At 37.9% G+C, this 23,901-nt stretch overlaps 1 protein-coding gene across 1 annotated transcript in view; it reads left to right on the plus strand.

Annotated features, from left to right (window-relative positions):
• LOC113052002 (glutamate receptor ionotropic, NMDA 2C-like) overlaps window positions 1-15,240 on the plus strand; it is a 65,925-nt gene extending 50,685 nt beyond the window's left edge. The window contains exons 6-13 of the mRNA XM_026216240.1: window positions 4,130-4,298; window positions 5,318-5,471; window positions 6,252-6,377; window positions 8,479-8,708; window positions 11,547-11,707; window positions 11,805-11,992; window positions 12,064-12,296; window positions 13,017-15,240. Coding sequence (XP_026072025.1) covers window positions 4,130-4,298; window positions 5,318-5,471; window positions 6,252-6,377; window positions 8,479-8,708; window positions 11,547-11,707; window positions 11,805-11,992; window positions 12,064-12,296; window positions 13,017-14,606 — 2,851 coding nt within the window. The 3' untranslated portion in view covers window positions 14,607-15,240. The remainder of the gene's footprint in view (window positions 1-4,129; window positions 4,299-5,317; window positions 5,472-6,251; window positions 6,378-8,478; window positions 8,709-11,546; window positions 11,708-11,804; window positions 11,993-12,063; window positions 12,297-13,016) is intronic.
• Window positions 15,241-23,901: the final 8,661 nt, after the last annotated feature.

Raw genomic sequence — 23,901 nt, forward strand, 5'->3', positions numbered from 1 at the left:
CTATTGTTTTCCAGGGTTGTAATTATAGTTGGCTGAAGGCTGTACTCTTTATTTTTCCTTGGGCACTGTGAAATGAACTGGAGCTCTGAAAACAAATAATGCTCTAGTGTAGAAAGCTGAACCAAAATAATGCTCCTAAAAGCTCACATTTTAGCTCAAATCACAAATGCTCGGGAAACATTTAAAGCGTATCGATTGAATTTCTCTGAGTAAGTGAACCTATTGATGTAGCAGTGAAAGTGTTTTGGATGGCTGTTCTGCCACACGTCTCACTAATGTGAACTGGATGGACATTTCTACTACTTTGTTAATGCATTAACCCACTCCCTGAAACTGATGCTCTTCCTCACTACAACAGCAAGAATCTGCACTTAATATTGATTTTTCTGTAATTACTTTCTGCTTCTTAGAGGGAGGACAGGAAGGGGATGGGATTGGGAAATGTAGGTGTCCGACTCAACTTATGCATTGCTCTCATGAGCACCACAGATCAGAGCACCTGCACATAGAATTTATTCTAGTATCAACATCAGGTTGATCCTGGAATAACATTACTGTCAACCAATAATGTTGTACAGTTTTCTTGTGGGGATGTTTTTTTCCCCCCATGAAACAATGTTTTCTAAAAACAATTCTGCTGTTGCTTGTAATAGCGATACAAATAATATTTGATTTTTAAATACATTCAGCTGCCATCTTGCAGATTGTAGACTTGCACACACCCCTTTAAATAATGAAATAATCGTTGAAATACAGCACTTTCATACACAATGTTTGTAGACTGTGGATAAAATGTTTTGATAAAGTATCTGTGATTAACTGTACATCAATAAATGACACCAATCCCGTGCTATGAACAATGTCATAATTTTTTTTAATGTGTCTTAATGACATAACATCTCATTATTATGAGAAAATATGTTGTTTAAATGACATAACATCTCATTATAATAACATTGCTTAAGGAAATGAAGCACGTTTTTATTGTATCTCTGAGAAGAGCTGAATGTTCAGAAATGTTTCGATGTCATTTTCTATTCCTCTTACCTCCATATAATGCATATTAAAGTAAGCTGCATCCCAAATTACGTACTATACACTATGTACTCATACTCTATGCACTCAAATATGAACTATGTACTCAACCCTGTAGTGTATGAATTATATAAAGTTATTTTGTCATTCATAATCGGAGTCTGATAGCCCCTCCCCCTTCGATATGTAATTAAATCTGTGACAGTTCAGTCAAGTGTCCAACATTCAATTAATATTTTTTTTTTCGGTTAAGTGCATCATCTGGGTGTTCAAAGTTCACTTTTTCTTTTTGGAATTTTCAGTGTGAACATTCTACTCACACTATTTTTACTAATAAAAACATCATAAAATAGTGCATAACATGACTTGGGACGCACTTTCACAGAAGTGTTTTAGTCCGTCTGCTGTTTTTGTTTTGTGCAGATGTCTTACGTGGTATATTTTCCAAAATCTTAAGTCAGACCGTTCTCTTCTTGCTTTAAATCTTGAAATTATACAATCTACACTGTAAAAAGAATCAGTGACATTTACAGTAAAATACCGTACTGTGATTGCCAGAAGTTCACCGTAAAAAATATGGTAGCAACATTTTAGGTTTTACAGACTTTAATTCACATACCATATTTCATTAACTGGTTTAATGTTAATAAACCAACATACTGAAGTGATAATATCTGTTTTGAACCATTGTAATGGACTGATAACCACCAAAAATGGGTGGTGATGAGAAAGTCACATGATGAACCAAAGCTCATGACAAACAGCTTTTCTATGAGCTGAGGAGGCCAATACTTATATATAGAAGGTGCACAGTGTCATTCACACAAACACTAAACCCCATCATGGTGACACACGATACTGAAATAATGCAATAAACATTAATTTAACAACTTCAGATGTAAGATTAAACTATAATGTACAAAACTGATAAGAAAAAAAATATGAAGTGTCATTCAGGGAATTCTGGGAGTGTCAATTTATGGTTTTTCACTGTAAGTTATACAATGACTTCCAAAATTTTTTATTTTTAATAGTATTTTACTGTAAAATGTAAAATGTAATTACATTTATTCACCGAATATAGTATGTAAACTTACTGTTAACCAGTTAACAGGTTTTTACTGTAGGATTTTTACAGTATTTTACTGGTAAAATCTTTTTTTTTCAACTGTTCATGCTACATGTTGTCTGTTCAACATAAATTAAAAAATACATTTCCTGTTGTACTGAAATCATATCGAACCATGACCCCAAAACCGAGGTATGTACCCAACTGTGACTATTATTGTAACACTCATTTGTCTATTTGTATTTATTTACTTAATTTTATTATTTATTGAATTTATTGTATTATTTTTTATTTACATCGTATGTCACTGTTATGCCTGCAGGTAAATGAAGTCCTCTTGTTGCAGCACCTGATCTAATGCGATTGTATTAACAAATTATGTAAATACTATGTGAAATCTGATTTGATCATTCGGACTGAGAAAAAAATTACATAAATCTTAATTGAACAAAGTATCTGAGCCCCAGTTTTATCCTGATGGCAGTATGTACAGTCTCTGTACAGTAACAGCTCTTATCTGATGTGAGCTCAGCCTAGTGACCCCACACGCCGTTTCTCTTCCATCTTTATTTGGTTGTGATTAATTTGAGTTGGATTTGTGTCCTTCCATCTGCCACAGCTACGACGAAACACTAGGACCTGTGGTGATGGCCACTACCCATCCACCCACTCATTGCTGACGTCACACGTCCTCTCACCATGTCTCATCATCAGTGCTCTTGTAATCTTCCCTTGTTTAGTTACTTGCCATTTTTAGGTTCTCCCAGAGGACACTTTCTTGCGTTTTCATGTGTACATTGATGCTATTTAGAGACTATAACCATAAAGGCTCCTTGTTACACATTCAGAATGCAGTGTTATTCCCTGTCTGGCCGTAGAAAAGCACAAACAGCCTTCGCCACTGCCGTTAAACCGTGTGAATGGATTTATTGGAGCTGTCGTTAATCACTCATGATTGGATGTAAGTTTCGACTCGACATTCATAATCGAGGAAACAGGCCAAGACTGAGGAAGCAATATAATGTTAATGAGGCACAGCCACCACTGAAAGGTTTTTCATTTCAGATATCTGCACAGAAATGGCCCTTTTTGTATTTATTTGTTGGTGGTGGCAAATGGATTGGCACTGAACATAATTACAAAACAAGTCTGAGTAACTAATGACGGATGCAAATAGATTATATACAAGACATTGTTCTTGTATCGTGTCTGACCTATTTAAAACTTCTCACGTACAACAAGCTGCACCTAAAGACTAAACATCCATGTTTGGGTTTGGTCTTAACATTCAGAGATATTTTAAAAGCATTCAGACTGAACCATGTTCACTTACATTGTGAAATTGCCTGTTACAGCTCATGTTCATAAAACACCTCTTGTTGAATTGAAACCATCAGCCTTTTTGGATATTTAACCACTAGGCCACACCAGCCAAAAAAAAAAACACTTGCAGTTCTCCATCCATCCATTATTGGTGGTGCTTGTTTCAACGATTCATTTTGTGGTGGGGAGATGGTGTGTTACTTTTCAAAGAAATCAGACTTACAATTTTGTGGCGATTCATTGAGATCTGTTTCAGTGTGCTTGTGCTTCTTGAGATTTAGATTCAGATTTGTGATTTGTGAAAGGGATCATTTACACCTCATTGACATATTTAAAGGAAGTAATCCGATTAAAAAATAATTTGAAAATTGAATACTGCTATGACTGATCAGGAGAGATTGTGTCGGATTCTTTTAGTTGCAAATATAATAAGTAAAAGAATCAAATTTCTCTTTAATATGCAGTACAGTAAAAGTAGAAGTCAACAGAAGTATATATACTTGAGTAAAGCACCAATATCTTCTACATCACTGGTCGTTGTAGGTTTGGATTTCAAATTCTTGTGAATACTGCCATTGAAAATTACAGTTCTATGTTAATGACGTCTAAATGCGAAGAGAAAACCTTTAACTGATTTTTTCTATTTGTACAGTTTCTGTATTTTTTTTCAAACTTGATGAAGTTCCCGTTGTGTTCCCACAGGATAGTCGGACACACTGAGCCTTACACCAAACTATGCTGCAAAGGCTTCTGCATAGACATCCTGAAAAAGCTCTCTCGCAACATCAAGTTCTCCTACGACCTCTACCTGGTCACCAACGGCAAACATGGCAAGCTGGTACGAGGGATCTGGAACGGTATGATCGGAGAGGTGAGAAAACTTCATGAAACTAAATTCACCCAATTTACTTTCATAAAACACATGGCTGGTCTTATTTTTATATAAGGATTCAATGGTCTTCTGCATAATCTTACTTCAATGTCAACATTCCCCCTCCCTCTCATTTTTCAACTCCTCTCCTCCAACAACTAGTCATTTCAATACCAATTTTTCACCATCCAATCAATTCTTGATGGATAAAATCAAGTGCCATTTTGTTAAATAAAATACTACATTGTACATATAGTAAGTAAAATGGTTTGCAAATGCTTTAAATGTCATTTGCAGATTCTAATGCAAACTAGTTCTATAACTTATTTAGCGTCTTTGATGTCAAGCTAAACAAGAAAACAAAGCCTAAATCTATATGAGAGAGACACGGTTGACTCCAGTATTTTTCTCTAAAAGCTTGTTCATTCCAGCGGACGTGACTGGCATTGAAATGACACAAACAACCTTGTAAATAAACATCTCCATCAAGCAAGTCGACGTTTGATGCACAGTGGCATCTAAAGAGTTTCAGACTGTGACGTGTGCTTTTGCTTTGTCCTGTATTTATTGCATTTTTTTCTGGGATGCAATAAAACTATTGTGCTCATTCGGGCATTATGGATGATGTGGGTTAACTAGAGAGAGAGAGACACACACACAAACACACACACACACACACACACACTCACTCACTCCCATAGTGATTACAGGACTAGCACAGTCACAAAAAAACATGCTTACGGTTATTAAATCCACAATTCACCCAAAAATGAAAATTCTGTAATGATTCCAAACCCACATGACTGACTTTCTGCTGTAGATTTGTAGACATTTTTTTATTAACCTCTTTTGGATATACAAAAAAAAAAAAATATGCATGGTAAAAAAGATACATTTTCACACAGAAACTGCAATTTTACAATGAATTAAAAACAGCAAGTGACACATTCAATTAAACATGAATGCAGAACTTAAACTCAGTATATATACAGTATATATATTTGCATCTATCTTCTCAGGTGTTTTATAAGCGAGCGGACATGGCCATTGGCTCTCTGACCATAAATGAGGAGCGCTCTGAAATCATTGACTTCTCTGTGCCGTTTGTGGAGACTGGCATCAGTGTGATGGTGGCCAGGAGCAATGGAACCGTGTCTCCGTCAGCCTTCCTGGGTAAGAAATATAAAAAACTAGCACAGCTGATCATGTTTTTACAGCTAAATCATATACCAGTGGAGTATCTACAGTATAACTGAAATGCATTTTTATCCGCCATTTCCTGTGAAGAAATTATTTAGAAATCACACATTACTTAAGAATTGTGCCTAATTGTTTGATATTTGAATATTATTAATATACTATTATATATGATTATATTTATGTATATTTTAATTTTAGTGTAAGTTTAGTATTTTAGCCCCCCCCCCACCAAATTTTGTAATTTTTGTTCTTCAACAAACTTATTTTAGTTACCAACATCCACATTACTTACTACCAAGTTTTTAATCTGATATTTCTATATGATCAGTATTAGTTAATAACAATAAACCTTGGAGTTGTTCTTAACTAACTACAAAAGTATTGGTTTCCAATGTTGACACTATTTTATTTTCAGTGATGTAGTCAGTTAGTCATCCCATAAATCCTTTTGCACATTTTTCCATTATACTGCAAACAATAAACTTTCCCAGAAGCCAGAATTCATAGTAAAACACAATAGCATACTGTCATTTCATAAAACAAGATGTAGTTATAAATATTCACAGTGCAGTCTTACTCGTGTGTGTTCCTCTTGTTTAATGGCATATGAATCGTGTGGACTTTAATTTGCACCTCATTTTGTATGCATCATTTACAAATTAAAAATGGTCTCACAGTCCTACTACAATAAAAACCAAGTCGTTTGGGAATACCGTCATTTGCTTGATCTGTGTTTGTCTGTCCCTCTTTCAGAGCCCTACAGCCCAGCGGTGTGGGTGATGATGTTTGTCATGTGTCTTACAGTCGTGGCAGTGACTGTGTTCGTCTTCGAATACTTTAGTCCTGTGGGCTACAACCGCAGTCTGGTCAATGCCAAAGGTCAGTGTTCTGCAAACACTTCAGGAACTGTGACAGATGTCAGGTTTGACAGAATATAAGCAAGGGGAAAAGATAATTCATGTATGAGAGAAACGCTTTATTACTCAGATGGTTATGCTTTTATAGCTCAGGTAAATTTATTGAGCTCTAATTTATGTTTACTTAAACTAATCTTGTTTTTGTTTCATGAATTCCTTGAGTCAATACAAATGAGATAACAGACATTTCAGTATAGATAAGAGTAAGAGATAGTTTGATTTTGGAGGAGCCTGATGAGAAAAGTTTGAGTTCATATTAAGAAATCTGACTTTTGATTGCAGACTTTGGAATATAAGCACAGTTTGAGATTCTTTTAAAGGTCACGTTTTTCGTGCTTTTTTGAAGCTTTGATTGTGTTTACAGTGTGCAATATAACATTATGTTTATGTTTTGCGTGTAAAAAAACAGTATTTTTCACACAATTCACCAATACCGTCATAAAAACGGGCTGATGACTTCCTTGTTCTATAAAGTCCCTCCTTCAGAAATACGTAACGAGTTCTGATTGGGCCAGCGGTACCTGTGTTGTGATTCGACAGCAGCTGAGTGCGCGGCCCTCCTCGAAACATGATTGGACTAGTTTTGAGAAGCATGAAAACCTGCCAATCCTGATCTGAACCATAGACAGTGAAAGAACGCATGTGCTGGAGATGTACTTATAATCACAGGAGTGTTTTTACTGACGAGATGCGCATGAAAATCGTATTAGATTTTTTTGCACAGCCCTAACATCTAGTTAACAAAGCTAAACAGCATTGTCCTTTGTGTAATAAGTTACAGAAACTGTTAAACGCACCATTTTAAATCATAAAATACACTTACTGGTTGTCGTTCATAAACAACACCTTCTCCAGACAAAGAGGGAACTGCTCCATCTTTCAAGAATAATCTTTGTGCGAATCCGGCATTAAACTGATTGAGATTGAGGAAGTTGTCCTCAAGAAATTTGCTGCACATAGTTTTACATGCGGATTATAATTTTCGGGAACCGAGTTAAACATAAATTGTAACCATTAATCTCCAAGTACAGTGTCCCTGGGAAGCCAAAACAAAGATGATTGGACTCCGAGATGAAAATAACAGCGTTTCAACGACATGGTAACAAACACAAACGCAGCTCTTCCTCTTCTCCGTCAGAGCGCAACAAGGCCACGCCCCCTTTTTTGTGAATTACTGTGCGCGGTGGTTAGTCAAAAAAACTGTTTTAGTGACGTCATTACTGCAGGAACTAGAGGGATGTAGTCCAAACGGGTCGTTTTTTGTAGCTGAATTCTGTAAAATAAAATATCTCGCTTGGCATTGAACTTTGAGCTGTGGAACTTTACAGATATTATTTATACTCTAACAACAACATTACACAAAGTTTAAAACATGGGATCACGAAGAACGGGACCTTTAAGATCTCTTCTGAAACTCTAGAGGTGATGCACATGTTTTTCTCCGAAGAATCATCCGAGTTAATCTCACCACTGTGTAGGCAGAAGCAACTGAGATATTAAGGAGATCTTATTTGTGATTTTTCTTTCTTATGGATTGTCGCTGTCTGTCCTATCCATCTGAAAAACCAAATATATATCTCACAGATACAAGATCTCTCAAAATACAACATATCTAATTTATGTCAATGACCTCGAAAATATTCAAAATAATGTCCTATTATCATTGCAATAAATAGTTATTATTATTCAGTAATTTTAATGAATTCTAAAAATAAATTTACGCATTTATAAAGAATACATTTTATTTGAATGTTGATAATATTATCTAAAAGAAAAAACAGAATTTCATAGTTTGAACTTTTTAAAAGTTTGATGTTAATTATTACCTTTGGTATTATAGTAATGTGCAGTAATAAGTTTCCGTGAATAATTTACAATATTAACAGAGATTTTTAAAACCTTTTTTATCCTTAATTGTTTATTATTATTATTATTATTATTGAATTTATTTTTTTAAAAAAATGTTAAGGTATGTTAAGTAAACCACTGTTCAATAAAATTAATTAATTAATTAATTAACAACCAAGAGTGATGGCAACCAACTTAAATATTCTCCATTTCAGATCCAGGTGGGCCGACGTTCACCATTGGGAAGTCGGTCTGGCTGCTGTGGGGGATCGTCTTCAACAACTCAGTGCCCATTGAAAACCCCAAAGGCACCACCAGTAAGATCATGGTGCTGGTGTGGGCTTTCTTTGCCGTGATCTTCCTGGCCAGCTACACAGCCAACCTGGCAGCCTTCATGATCCAGGAGCAGTACATTGACACTGTTTCTGGACTGAGTGACAAGAAGGTAAGAGCTGCCAGCATCTCTCTTAGCCAAATGGCCATTCCAGGGCACGAGTTTTTATCAAAGCTATCACTCTATGGAACTACAAGAGGGTTTTGTGCTGATTATATATATGTACATCGTGACTATGTAAACTTTAATGATGAGATCCTGTACTATATTACTCATTTGTGTTATTTTAATAAGACGTTTATGGGCAATTTGTAGCATTAAAATGGTTTTAAATGCTGGCAACATGATAAACATTGTTAATCATGTATTGTAAACTGGGTTTTGGTAAAATAATCTAAGGATTTCATTGCTTTATCACGCTGAAATGTGTCTACTAATAAATTGCATGTTAACCTAAGCTGCCTAGTTAAGTGGTCATCCTATTTAGACAACTCTGTTACACTGTTTTATCGGTTGTGTAGGGACACAACAAGGTGAAGTGATTTACAATGATACTGAAAGCTGTTACAACTGGCGAGCTTCAGAGGGAAACTGTTAAAGAGCAATTTTGAAGACAAAGTGAGACTTCATGCCAAAAGACAGTGATTAAAGAGCCACCCAGGTTGACTACCAGGGAATTAGACACTGACAGCAAGGTGTTTTTGTGATGCATTTGGATTCAGGAGTGTGTCTGAGTGTGTCATTACACGAACAAAATGCCTGAAGGGCAAAATAGCCGGAGGGCAAGAATATCATGTAGAGATTACTTGCTTTCAAACAGCGCAAACTTTGATAGCTGCAGCTTAGCACACTTGTTTTTGTAGCAACATTTTTTTATCTATTTATATATTACATTGTTGGCTTAATTTTAGCGTAACAAACATAAAGATGATAAAATACAATTTTAATTTATTTAAAGAAAATAAAAAGTAAAGTACAACATAGAAATGTTTTTGAAAGTTCTTTAAGTAACAAAACAGAATATGTAAAATAATGTAATGAAAAAGAAAAATGATAAAAAAATATTGTATTTATTAATTATTTTGCATTTTTATCTTAAAATCATGAAACAAACCAAACATGCTAAATTACTTCAATGGCTTTTTATGTATATATATATATATATATATATATATATATATATATATATATATATATATATATATACAGTACAGACCAAAAGTTTGGACACACCTCTTCTCATTCAAAGAGTTTTCTTTATTTTCATGACTATGAAAATTGTAGATCCACACTGAAGGCATCAAAACTATGAATTAACACATGTGGAATTATATACATAACAAAAAAATGTGAAACAACTGAAAATATGTCATATTCTAGGTTCTTCAAAGTAGCCTCCTTTTGCTTTGATTACTGCTTTGCACACTCTTGGCTTTCTCTTGATGAGCTTCAAGAGGTACTCACCTGAAATGGTCTTCCAACAGTCTTGAAGGAGTTCCCCGAGAGATGCTTAGCACTTGTTGGCCCTTTTGCCTTCTGTGTGCAGTCCAGCTCACCCCTAAACCATCTCGACTGGGTTCAGGTCCGGTGACTGTGGAGGCCAGGTCATCTGGCGCAGCACCCCATCACTCTCCTTCTTGGTCAAATAGCCCTTGATGCCTTCAGTGTGACTCTACAATTTACATAGTCATGAAAATAAAGAAAACTCTTTGAATGAGAAGGTGTGTCCAAACTTTTGGTCTGTACTATATATATATATATATATTAGTATATACAATTCTCTGTTCTACATTAAAAATTTTTTTACATTTTGCTGACGCTTTTATCCAAAGCTACTTACAATTGCTATATACGTCAGAGGTTGCACACCTCTGGAGCAACTAGGGGTTAAGTGTCTTGCTCAGGGACACATTGGTGTCTCACAGCAGATTCGAACCCAGGTCACTCGCACCAAAGGCATGTGTCTTGTCCAGTGTGCCAACAACACCCCATATGGTGTTGCGCCAACACCACCCCAACATTACTTTTTCTTAGTTAGGAGCAAACTTTTTGTGTGGTCAGGGCCACAGGACAGATGAAAGACAACACTTATGCTGTCTTCTTCCATCAGACGACAGTAAACACACTTCGAAGGACGCATTCACTGGCACTGGAGTCCGTCACATGCACTCAGCCGGAATACAATCACATCCACTCGTTCCTTCGAGACTGTTCTCCTTCATTCACACCAGCAAGGTTACCTACATTACAGCACAAATATTCATGGCTTGAGTTCTGAAGTGCTGTCTTAGTGGCTACATTACATTTATTTGATATGACATTAACAGCAGTTAATGAACATGGCCGGAATCATGTAAAAACGAAACAATGAGAAATTTAGCAAGGGGAAAAGTAATATTGAAATTCCTCAGATGTTTGGTCAGGCAGCTGAGATAATTTCTCATCTTTCTGAGGACAATCTGAGGTTCAAATGTTAGAATTTAAACAGAGGTGCGAATGAATTGACAAAGAAGGGCTTGAGACAGAAAAGAGCATTGATGACCCAGAGGTTCAGTCCAAGTTTTATCACTGCAGCCCTTTCTTCATGAGGATTAATTTCAGTCATATTCTCATTTGGAATTAGATTATATTTAATGTGGCATTTGCAGATAAAGAATCGTGAGAATCCTTGGATGAGGGCAAAGATGAAGGCTGAACCTTGAATAAATTCCCATACAGAAATCCAGCTTAAAGAAAAATCAATCACACTTTCCAGCAGCGTAGCTTTCCCAGCCAAAAGTCATTACTGGCATATCTAGCAGTCCTGGAATCTATTAAAATGCATTAATCCTTAACCAAGGAACTCATCCAGGGATCTATTTTTTCCACTTCTTTAGCACACACCTGGACTGTACGTTGTTCACAAAGTTAAATTTAAACATGCTAACTTGTTAAAATGTTGCCTTTCAGTTCCAGAAACCACAAGACCAATATCCTCCATTCCGGTTTGGGACTGTGCCCAATGGCAGCACAGAACGAAACATAAGGAGCAATTATCCTGAAATGCATTCCCACATGGTTAAGTACAACCAGAAAGGTGTAGAGGATGCACTCAACAGCCTCAAAACTGGGTGTGTTTACTTTCATTGTCTCTTGAATCTATAAACAAATCTTTCCGCAGTGTAATATCTTTTCTGCTGACATGTATCATTTCTTTTCTACTAACAGGAAGCTGGACGCCTTCATATACGATGCAGCTGTGCTTAACTACATGGCTGGTAAAGATGAAGGGTGTAAACTGGTGACAATAGGTAGTGGGAAGGTATTTGCAACAACAGGCTATGGTATCGCCCTTCAGAAAGAATCTCGCTGGAAGCGTCCCATAGACCTAGCTCTTCTCCAGTTCCTTGCTGATGGTAACATAAACTTACTTTCGTTAGAGGAGCTCTGATTCGTAAGTCTGACGGAAATGTATTATGTGTTACAGGTGAAACGCAGAAGCTCCAGACAGTGTGGCTCACTGGTATCTGTCGTAACGAGAGGAAGGAGGTGATGAGCTCCAAGCTCGACATTGACAACATGGCCGGAGTGTTTTACATGCTTTTAGTGGCTATGGGTCTCAGCCTGCTGGTCTTTGCCTGGGAACATCTACTGTACTGGAAGCTACGGCATTCTATCCGCAAGTCTGAGCGCTTGGACTTCCTGCTGGCCATTAGCAGGGTAAAGTTTGTCATAAATACTCTGAAATTAAATTCTTTGGTGTCTGTTATGCTTAGAACAAGGTTACAAATCCATAATGTAAAGTAACTCATTTGCCATTTGTATTTTCTCTTTTTAACCAAAACAACTTGTAAGAAAATGCAGGTAGAAAATGAGAAATTTACAAAGAAGATGTAAATGTATCTTAGCAGAGAGAAATTGTGGTGAAATTGATGTTCAGGGGAATTCCAGGATGTGAATGAGCACCAAAAGTCAAGAGAAAAGCGGTTAAAATTAAATTAGGGTCTTAGGGTTATGGACAGAGCTGCCAAAGTCCATTTTAAGCACATTCTTTAGCTTTACAAACTTAAAGACCTCATTTAAAGGTGGAATATTACTAATGCACAGGCAGTCACTTTTCTATCGAATAATTAGACACTTTCAGAGATAACTATGATTGCTGATAAATAGAGAATCTTATCAGTCACTGCCAGTTCTTGAGGTAATTAACCACCCGCAAAATTAGCTAATAGAATTCTGATGTATTTCAAGTGGGTGTGACTTTAATTCATCTAGGTCACTGCAGCAAAATTACATCAATTGAATTTTGTGAGACCTTTGCCATTCATTACTATACTTTGTTTTCCAGTGTTTTAAGACCTTTTACAGTCAAAACAATAGACACAGTAGCTTTTAAGCTTCAAAATGCCAGCCTCATTTTCCCTTATTTTTTCCCTGAAGGGAATCTACAGCTGCTTCAACGGTGTGGAGGACATGGACCGTAAAGGGAACATGCAGAGCCCAGATGTCACCACCAGTTACACTCAGGCCAACATGCTGAAGATGCTCCAAACCGCAAAGGACATTGTCTCATCTGCAAGAGTTGAAAACTCACTGGACAATGCTACAAAGACCATTGAGAACTGGAGTCGACGTGATCCAGAGTCAGCCAGACCTAGTCTTCCTACCTGCCTCATAGGGACGGACTTCAGCCACAGCCGCCTGCCCTGCATTACCAGCGTTACAGACAACCACTCACCATACCCTCAAAACATGGACAGCACCACTCAGCACTTGTTGGAGAAGACTCACATGGGAACACGGCCTACCTCACTACGCTACACTCTTCCCGCACGTACCACCCACCACCACATCTATGAACGAACGCTACCCATATCTAGCCTCAGCAGTCCCCATATTGCCATGAGAGATCCACCACCTCCTACAGCCCCGAAACCCCATGTGTACCTTGACCAGTCCTATCACCACCCTACCTCTGGCTATGTCTCTTACCATGACTTTCAGGTACCAGATATCTTTGTGGAACACCAAGAACCTTTGGGAAGCCATAAACAATACATGGCAGGTCTGGGTCGCAAAAAGAGGTCCCACAGCTACGTAGCAGCATCTCCGGAAACTAGACGAAGGGACGACTATGATGTTCCCCAGTCTTGTCTGGCTGAGCTAAAAAGCAATCGCCTTGTGGAAAACCATTCCCATACTACACCCTGCATGAGAAGCCACTTCCAGAGACCCGGCTCTAGCTGCAAATCCTGCGCAAAGCTGTATCTAGAACCGGACATGGATGACGTTCCTCTTCTGGGGAAAGATAAAATGAACCGCCGCGCCTCTTTTCTCAGGGCCACGTGGGGTGGTGACAGGATCCGGCAGCTGGATGAGAAGCCCTCCACCTCTGCATCCTCTACCAGTTGCATCAACATGCCCGATCTGTTCCCTCGAGTGGTGGTGACCAATCCCAAGCCTTCGAAGATGTACGGCAACACTGGTAACAGCCTTCGCTACAACATGGCAGTGGAGCCAGCCTATCTGGACCCCGCCCACATGGGCTCCTACCCGTATAAGCCACAGAAGTTCAAGTACTCAAAGTCCATCCGCCTTCCTTCATACCGGGAGGCGATTCTAAAGAATACGGCAGCCCTTCGGCGCTCCTCTTCCACACTAGTGCATGGACACTACTCAACATACCTGAACTCTTATACAGACCTCCCAGTGTATTTGGGTCCTCTACCACAGGGACCCACTCAATTCCATGAGCATTCCAAAGACACGTGCCACCTGTTTCCTTTCGCCAATCATTGCCCGGAAAATGCCGCCTTGGTTCCCCGTTTAGGCAGCAGGCATGTATTGTACCAGAGCACTGCAATTGGAGGCTATGAGGGGCCCAGGCGCTCAAACGATGAGTCGTTGCACACTGTACCGGTTGCTTCCGTGCACAGGGACCGCAGGCAGGTTCTAGTGGCACGGAACGTACACAGTCCCTATGCCCCACGGCCCTGGGGTAGGGTATCTAGTCTGGAGTCAGAGGTTTGAAAACCTTTTAAGATAAACTTCTAAAGACAGTTTCCCCCAAACAGTGAGGGAGAAATGCTGGGAACTGCTAAATGAAGTCAAGCTAAAAAGATGAAGGTGGACTAGAGGTGGTGATCTCAGTGCAATAATACCCTCAGACAGCAGGGATGGGACGGGGGAATGTACAAGTGATTACTGTGGAGACTTGTTTCAGTATACTTTAAAAGAATAAAATAAAATAAGAGTTATAATTAACTGTTCTTAATCTATAATCTATTGATTGTAATTTAAACTGTTTTTAAATGCCATTACACCAGTTACACTCATCCTCTGCAAACATTTGGATGTAGCATGTTTTAAGGCAGCTTTAAAACCAAAAAGGTTTGAATTGTAAATCTGATTTTCATTTATGCCAGGGCATTTTAAATCTGGAGAACCACTGGAGAATTTATATAACACAGCTACACAAAACTGTCTTCCAATAATTTTCTAAATCCAGGGGTTTGAGAAAGCCATTAATTATCCAATTATGTCACTCCACCAATGTAATTCGGATCTTATTTCAAGAATGGTAAAGAATTGATTTGACATCCGTTGTTCCACAGCAATTTCACTGTTTAATAAATGATGGGATGGCGTTGAGGCCAACTGAAAATGACTACTGTCTTTGTTTCTTCTGCAAAAGAAAAAACTAAATAGAGAGAAGACTGTTCATTAAAAAGCTGCATGGTTACATCATGTCTTATATTTTAATGCACTGAACCCAACAAGTCAAATGTAAGATCAGACATCATCTTGCACAAACAATCACCGAAAAGGCCTTGTGTTACAGACTTAAGGTGCTAATCAACTGTGAAATTGGAAATATTAAAATGATTTCTAGTAAAACAAAGAAAGATTAATGTCATCAGTGCTGAATGAGCCTGTGACATGCTTTTACAAATCCTCCCTAAAAAAGAACCTTTTAAAATAACAACTAGTCTTCAAAATGTACAACTTTCTGAAATCTCATGCATTTTGCACCGTAATTAGTTGTTGGTTACTGTTATGCAATGCTATAGACCAGGGGTGCCCAACCCTGCTCCTGGCGATCGACTGTCCTGCAAGTTCAGCTCCAGCCCTAATCAAACACACCTGAATCAGCTAATCAAGGTCTTCAAGATCACTTGAAAAGTCAACGACCAGGTGTGCTGAAGCAGGTTGGAAATAAAATTTGCAGGACAGTGGGTCCCCAGGAGCAGGGTTGAAGACCAATCCTATATAGACACTCTCCTTTAATTCTCTTGCTTCTTTAACGTTCTTAGGAATATAGAGTCTTAAATTAAGTCTTAAATGGTGTCTACAAAATGTTGCATGCATATAGCCACATAAATGTATCCCAAGATTATATATGACCTAGAAAAAAGAATGTTTCATGAATACAATTTCACTCTCCATTCGCTACAAGTGCATTACTATTCATACTTGCCAAATGGAAAAACCATTACATCTGCAGATTCTGCTGTAGGTCTCATATATCAGTGCAGGGAATGCATGGACTGCATTAAAAATGCATAAAATAACACAGTATGACATTAAACAGCGGTCTTTTATTTGCTGACCTCCTGTTTTGAAGCAGCCTGTGGTGCCTGTGAAGTCAACGCATGGTGAGTAGGTCAAATGCTGACTCAGCATGGAGGTTGCTTGCTCTATTAGAGCAGTTTAATCCCTCTCACCTTCCTATGTCTTTAAGATGTGACTTGGTTTGCTAGCATTCATCTTTCCTGTTGAGCACCATTGTGGTCTTAGCCCTTTCTAAGGACCCCAGGAGACTGGAAGGGCTCCAGGACTCCACCTGTGAAGTGTAAAGATCAGTATAATAATGGTTGGCTGAATGGGCTGATTAGCCCTGGGGAATAGTATGTTTAATCACAGCAATTTAGGATGATGAACATCTGGGCATTGAGCCAATCATCAGGGACACTGTACTGAGCTATATTGTCCAGCCACCTTCATTTAGTACCCTTTAGATGGAACAAGATGGAAAAGTGACCACAAGGACCAGGCTCTTGAATCATGAGCAGTACTCCTTTAAGCAGTCCCAGGGGTTGGTGGGTTAGTGGAGAGAGAGAGATAGCACATGTAACAGTGTCATTCAAAGCTGCTGACAGAAGAAGCTTTTCATTAAGAGAGATTTGGTCTGTGAATGAGTGCAATTCATTTTGCCGGTCATTGTTATCAGAGCAACTTTATCCGCCAACTTCCCAATCACAAGATTTGTTGTCTCATCTCAAAAAGAGAATGCAGTTGAAATACAGAAACAATCTGAGGCTTATCCTCTCATCTCCACACTCTGATCTCCGATGGTGTTTGTCTGAGCCACAACATGAATAATTGGACATTGGCAGATACTAGTCAGATGACTTTGGGGCTCATGAATGTACATGAGTGGGTGAGAAAGGCATGATGATAACTGGGACGTGATGGATGAATCTATTTCATCAGGGCTTGCACAGCACCTCTTATGGGTGGGGTTTCAGGGAAGAAAGAGCGTGGCTGAAGATCAGGAGGTTAAGGTTTTAACAATGACCTCTGAAGAAAACAAACAACATCAATATTGAAAGTCCTTCACTGCTTTGAGATTTATCAAAGCGTGATGACAGATCTGTTCTTCGGGCGATCAAGTTTTAAGCCTATATTAGCCATCATTTTTCATAACTGCACTGAGGTGAATAATGATTTCAAGAGGCCTTATTTAATTGTATGTAATGAGAAAGGTGGGATTGTTGACATGTCAGATCATACAATGTCATTAAGGCTGTGATCAATGAATGCTGAATTCTTTGAAACAAAATGAAACAAAAGAAAGATTTTCAAATTGTATGCGGATAACGAACTGCAAAAACAAAATAAACGAAAACAAGCTAAAAACTGTGGTTTTAATATATATATAATATATATTATATATATAATATATATGAGAGATGGGGGTGTGTGTGTGTGTGTATATATATATATATATATATATATACACACACACACACACCCCCATCTCTCATCATGTTGCCCCAAATCAGACACTTTAATTGAAAATAAATGACTTGTGGTTGATTTATCGCTGCATATCACTGTCAGTGTAAACTTGCTTTGTTGTACTATACATGTTTCTAGACTTTAAAACACAAGCAGACCATATGAGCCAGACAGACACTACTGCATTAAAGCATCAGCAATCTGCTTGGCATCCACCCAGGATCCAACAGACCCCGGCTGCAGACTATAAGCACTGCCCTTTCCTTGTGCATTGGAATGAGCCTCGATTTTGTGGGCAGATGCCATGACATCTTGGGGAGCTCATCAGTGTGCACCATGAGTAGTGAGGTGGCACATGGGCAGTAAAGCTGGTGTCAATGCTGCGAGCGGGGCAGCGGCAGATTGCGGACCATGATGACATCTGATCTTCATCATCCATTACTTTATGGGTGTGCAGATGGGTCTGGCTCCCATTGGGAGGTCCCTCACGGCTGGTCACTCAAATGGACTCTCATGGGTGGTTAGAGATGAGCTGCTCGGATAATGGATAAAATTGCTCCACAGATTACAGCATGGTTACTAACTTCATTCATTTTCTGAAGAAAATCTGAATGGTGCATGCATGTGAAAAATTCGGCATAATGCCAGAGTGTTGCTATGCAGCTGATTAGTTCTGAGCAGTGTTAAATTAAACGTTTATGTTTTAGTCACAGTCCTTGTCTACCTTTTAAATTTTAGTAATGGCATCATGTCATATTCAGTCATTTTAGTCAATGATAAGTTTTAAAAAGATAGTTCAGCCAAAAGTGTAAATTCTGTCGTACTCACCCTCATGTCCTTCCAAACCCGTAAGACCTTTGTTCATCTTTGGAACAGAAATTGAGATATTTTTGATGAAATATGAGCACTTTTTAACCCTGCATAGACAGCAATGCAGCAACTGTGCAACAAAAGTACCTTATGAAGTCTGTCCGTTTTAGCACTAGATAAGGGTTTCAGTTTACTGCCTTTTTCACCTTTCAGTTTTTTTTAAATGATAGACTATAATCATATGTCAATCTATTTCATTTAATGTGTAGCATATTTGTTATTCTATATAAGTAATCTAGTTTCTGGTAGTCAATCCCTAAATTAATCAATTCTGTGATTCTGAGGCATCGAATCTGGGTTTTTGTGTTCATTACTTTGATTTCCGCACTAAACATCCCAAAAGAACCTTATACTATGGAATCCCTATGGCGAAAAATATGATTATTATTATTTTATTGGGGACAATTCTTTGCTTCTATGAATAGGCAAACTGCTAAACTGCTGTCCAATGAAGCAACACCCTGTCAGATAACCAACAGTTCAGTTCAATTAAGCCCTTGAAGCCCTCCTTTTGATGTACTGGGTTTGAGAGGCACCCTAGTGCTCTTCTGTCATCTAATCACATGTTAATTTTACGATACTCCTATATGCCAAGAGCTACACTCTCTCTCTCTCTCTCTCACACACACACACAGTTGATATTCTTCATACAGAGAACAGCTATGAAACAGCATTCCCTGCACATCCTAGCCCTGAATAAATTACCTCACACTCCATAAATTTTCCCAGATGTTAAGAGTCACCTTGAGAATAGCTCTCCGGTTCCTATCAGTAGAGGAGGAGTGTGCGAGGAAAGAGAGAAACATGGCTTGAGGCTTGAGAGAGGCAGGACAAGTCCAGTAGACAGCACCAAATGAAGAAAACAAATATTAGAACTGCATGCTAATGAAAAACATGTGTACACACATATTCATGAGCAAGCTGCCAATCTGACGCTTTCATTTGAAACAATTTTTTTATAAAAAAAATGCATTAAATCGATAAAAATAAAATGCAGATGCTCAACCTCAATAAAAAAAAAAATCTTAATCTTTGGAAGAATATAATAGTAATAAAAAAAGTATTTAAAAAGTAAAAAATCTAAATGCACAGTGTATTCTTATGAAATCTGCAGTCAGGGTGGAAACTATGTATTAAATTCTTTCACCTGCCATTATAATCAAATCTCTTTGAATTACATTTTTTTTTCTCTCAGCATTAATTTACATTAATTAGATTAATTATTCTGCATATCATGTATATAAATTGATGACATAATCAAATGACCGTATTACTTCATAATACATCAGTGGAGTCAGTGAGGTCAGAGCAAAGGAGCTTTTCTAATATATCCAAAAATGCCTTCTTTATTTCTCATGCAAATAGAGCATGAACATTTCTTGGCAACGCACTGGTACTAATATATATCATGTCTTCCAGGGTTTGAACTTTCGGCTTATCAGTCCAGACCCTTAGCCAGTGACCTCAATGCAGGCTAGAGCTATATGGACTATAGAGGGTACATTTATAGGCAATATTCATATAATTTAAAGGAGCAGCTCACTCAAAAAAATAAATAAAATAAAAATAATTGACTCAATCCTCAAGTCATTCTAAACCGGGATGACTCATTATGCATTATACATTGAAAGCATATATAGTGACCAGGGCTGTACCAAAAGTACAAGAAATGCCATAAAAGCACCAAAAAAGAAGTTTATGTACCTCATGTCCTGTATGTCAAAGTCAATACAATAACAAACTGAGATCCAAGTCATTCGTACACAAGGACATTCTTCTAAAATGTTTGTAATGTCCTAGACCTCCAATTTTAAATGGTCTCAGTGATGATTATATACAAAACAGTACGGCACATTAAACAGATTGTAGCTATATCCCTCACAGCTTTGTTTTTAACCATGACAAATTAAACATGGAGTCTACTCTGATTAAAGTCTATATGGAGCTTCTTTTGAAGATCCCTGCTGATGCCAGCCTCGATTGATTTCCATTTGCATAGCATAAGCATGAGATCTAATTACTGCCTGCTGTTATCATCTCTGAAGTCCATGCTCTTGGAGCTGAAAGCATCATAGGGTGGGTTCCTGGAAACCATTAGCAGAGGGTTACAGGAAACCCTAATGTCCTTATGTGGCACTGGTGCCTAACGCTGAAGCCACCAACTGTTTCAGGTCATGTGACGGAGCCTAAAGCCAGGCGGACGTCCAGCTGCTTCAGGCCACTGGGTTTAATCCCTTGAGCATGGCAGACCATGGACACATACATACTCTACATACATACATGTGGGTGGACATGTGTATCTTCTGTTGGACTGGGGTGGACTGTAGAGAACAAATGACAGAAGTCTTCCTCCCTTTCGGCTTTCTGTTCCCTTTCTTCCAAGTGACACACCAATACCCCCGTTGTGATCATCTATCATTAACTGTTTCCAAGGTTGCCACTGAGAAGAATATCATGAGTTTCTATCGCTTCTGTTTCCTGATGAATTTCTCATTCCATGTCAACATTTGGTTTGTCATGGTGGATTGCATTAGGGTTATTCCTGTTATGCAGTGCTTTTTGAAATACTAATTTGATCAAAAATTGTAGGTTTAATATTTTATATATTTTAAGACATGTTCAGAACATGATAATGTAATGCACAGTGAAAATGTGTTCAAATTCAGATCTTTTAAGTTTCTGATTGGATGCAGTTATTTAAGGATTCACCTCATTCCAACAAATCCCTTGCGACTGCTAACCATGTATGAAACGTTTAAGCAGTCAGTGCTAAAGTGAGTAACAAACAGCCATTCATACATGCTTCATGCATTGTGGCTCCCAGTAATTATTACAGCAGAGAGAATATGAGGCCAGATCGTTTAAATATGCAATCATTAATTACACAGAGCTGTTAGGTACGTTTTGCTTAATTTATGACCTTTGAAATATTCAAGTGTAACGAATTTAATAAAAGGAAAGACAAATACCTGAAGTGGTTCCTGGTACTCTATGCCCACTAAAACTGACCTAAGAAACATTTTTTGTTAATATTTCAGTACACGTCTATTTAGTTTTTTTAGAGGAGCCAATGAATCTCTATTTTGAGTCGGTTATTTTTAATGATTTGACCAAATGGCTTTGCACAGTGGCCAAAATCAATTCGCCACATTCGAAACTTAGTGTTGTGTCATAAAAATGGGCACTAAAAGTTTTCCTATGTGAACATGCACAAGAGAGATTTGCCACTTTACCGCATTTTGCTGGTTTCACAGTTGTTGTTTTTTTATTTTTTTATTTTTTTTTTCAAAGGAGTGATGCGTTCTGTAGATGCTGTACGTGCCAAGTTAAAAAGTAAAAATGCATCTTGTGATGGGTTCAATCTGCAACACCTACGCATTTAACCATCTCAAAGTTGAACCGATTGCTTTGGTGGGTTTTTGCTAGCAATTTCTCCAGAGAAGCACACCCTTAGGCCCGGCTTTATATAAGCTACTTCTTTACTCTGTCAGGTTTCAGTGCATGTGCTCAGATGAAAACCTGCTGAACACCTGCAGTGGTCCAACACACTCCTCCTGACGCCCATCAGTTTCACTTAGTGAACCTTTGCATGTCTTTATTTCACTCACCTTCATCAAAACTGAGCATACACGCATATCTGATCCTATTAGTCATTGATTTCTCTCGCAAGGCCAAACACAGCTGATGATGCTCGTAGGAGAAATGGCAACATTAATCTGCTGTAATACACAGACCTATAGTTCCACTTCACAAAGTTTACAAGCAGCAGTGGCTGGCCTAGGGGTCGTAAAGTGTTTTTTGTAATTTAGAGGGATAAAACTGAAATCAGTGGCAAAGGGGTTCAGCAAATTCATGCTTAAACCATTATTACCTTTCAGTAATACTTCTGGATACATTTACTATTGCTCAAAGTTACAGTTAGGGAATCAAACCCCTCAACAAAGCACTGAATGTTCATTTAAACCTACCTGGTTGTTAATAAAGCTCTCAAAACATTTACACTACAATTATTTACACATTATTTATGGAACATTTTTTCTGAAACATTTTAGGTGGACGTTCATCTAAGATGGTTAAGATATGGTCAAAAGTAACGATCCCATAATATGTGCAAAATAAAAAAATTGGAACAATCTCCTTAATGTTGTCTTTAATGTTCACATAAACAAGAAAAAACTTTTTTTTTAATAATTTTTTTAATGCTAGGAGAACATTCAAAAATATGATGTTCATAACTTTATGGGAATGTCAGAAAAATTTTCTTAGAACATATTTTTGTTAGCTGGGATCATACCTCAAATTTATATACATATAAATACGTAACAAATTGCAACATATCCAAACAGGCCACATCGCTTCCCCGACATAAACCGTATAATTATTTATTCTATTTAAGATTCAGTTTCAGCCTCCTGGACATGGTGGCATCGTAATAAAGAGGCGCTCACCTGAAGGAGGTGACCTGTGCTAAGAAGGACAACCATTCATTTTCTTGCCTTCTGGCATGATGTGAGATGAGAAGAGAGAAATCCCATTGTTTGTACTCTGGGATCAACGTGACTCCCTCTTATTGGTGTTCCACCTTTGTGCCAGGATCTGAAATGGACTAATAAAAGACGACAATGCACACAGAGAGAGAGAAGAGGAGAGAACGGTAAGGACGGTAGAAATATGATTGGAATGAAAGGTGGGAAGGTAAGGAAGGAGCTAAAACAGGGCAAAAAGTGATTACTGGACATTTAAGAGGTCTGGGGCTTTATGTGAGTGAAAACTGCTGTTCTCATTGAGAGAAAGCTCCATTATGGCATTCATTCCTCCCCATCGCTGCTAAATGATCAGACACAAATCTCCAATCCTTCCCTCATACCAGTCATTGCCACATTTGGCCTTCATCAGAAGAAACACATTTTTCCTCCTTTCACACCATAATTCATAGTCTATAGCACTTTCCAATAACAATTTTTTTTTTTTTCTAAAATCAAATTACCCATCTGTAACAGGATTCTAGTAATCCTGAAGACCTTGGTGAGCTTGTTCAGGTGTATTTGATTAGGGTTGGAGCTAAACTCTGCAGGAAAGTCGACCTTGAGGGCCAGAGTCAAAAAAATAAAAAATAAAAATAAAAATAAAAAAACCCTGATTTAACCTAAATAATTTAATTTTGATGTTTTTTTTAAGACACAAATTATGCCCCTTTTTACAAGATGTAACATTAGTCTCAGGTGTCTAATGTCTAATGTGTATGTGAAATTTCAGCTCAAAATAACCCACAGATTACACCATTCTGAATATTTCCATTTTGAGTGGAAGAAAAAAACTATGTTTGCATGCATGTATCTTTAAATGCAAAAGAGCTGCTGTTCCCCACCCCCTTTTCCAGAATAGAATAGATTAGAATGTGCCGTTACAGCTCAGAAACCAAAAAACATCTGTT

Source organism: Carassius auratus, chromosome 3 (genome assembly GCF_003368295.1).
Source record: "Carassius auratus strain Wakin chromosome 3, ASM336829v1, whole genome shotgun sequence".
Taxonomy (NCBI): domain Eukaryota; kingdom Metazoa; phylum Chordata; class Actinopteri; order Cypriniformes; family Cyprinidae; genus Carassius; species Carassius auratus.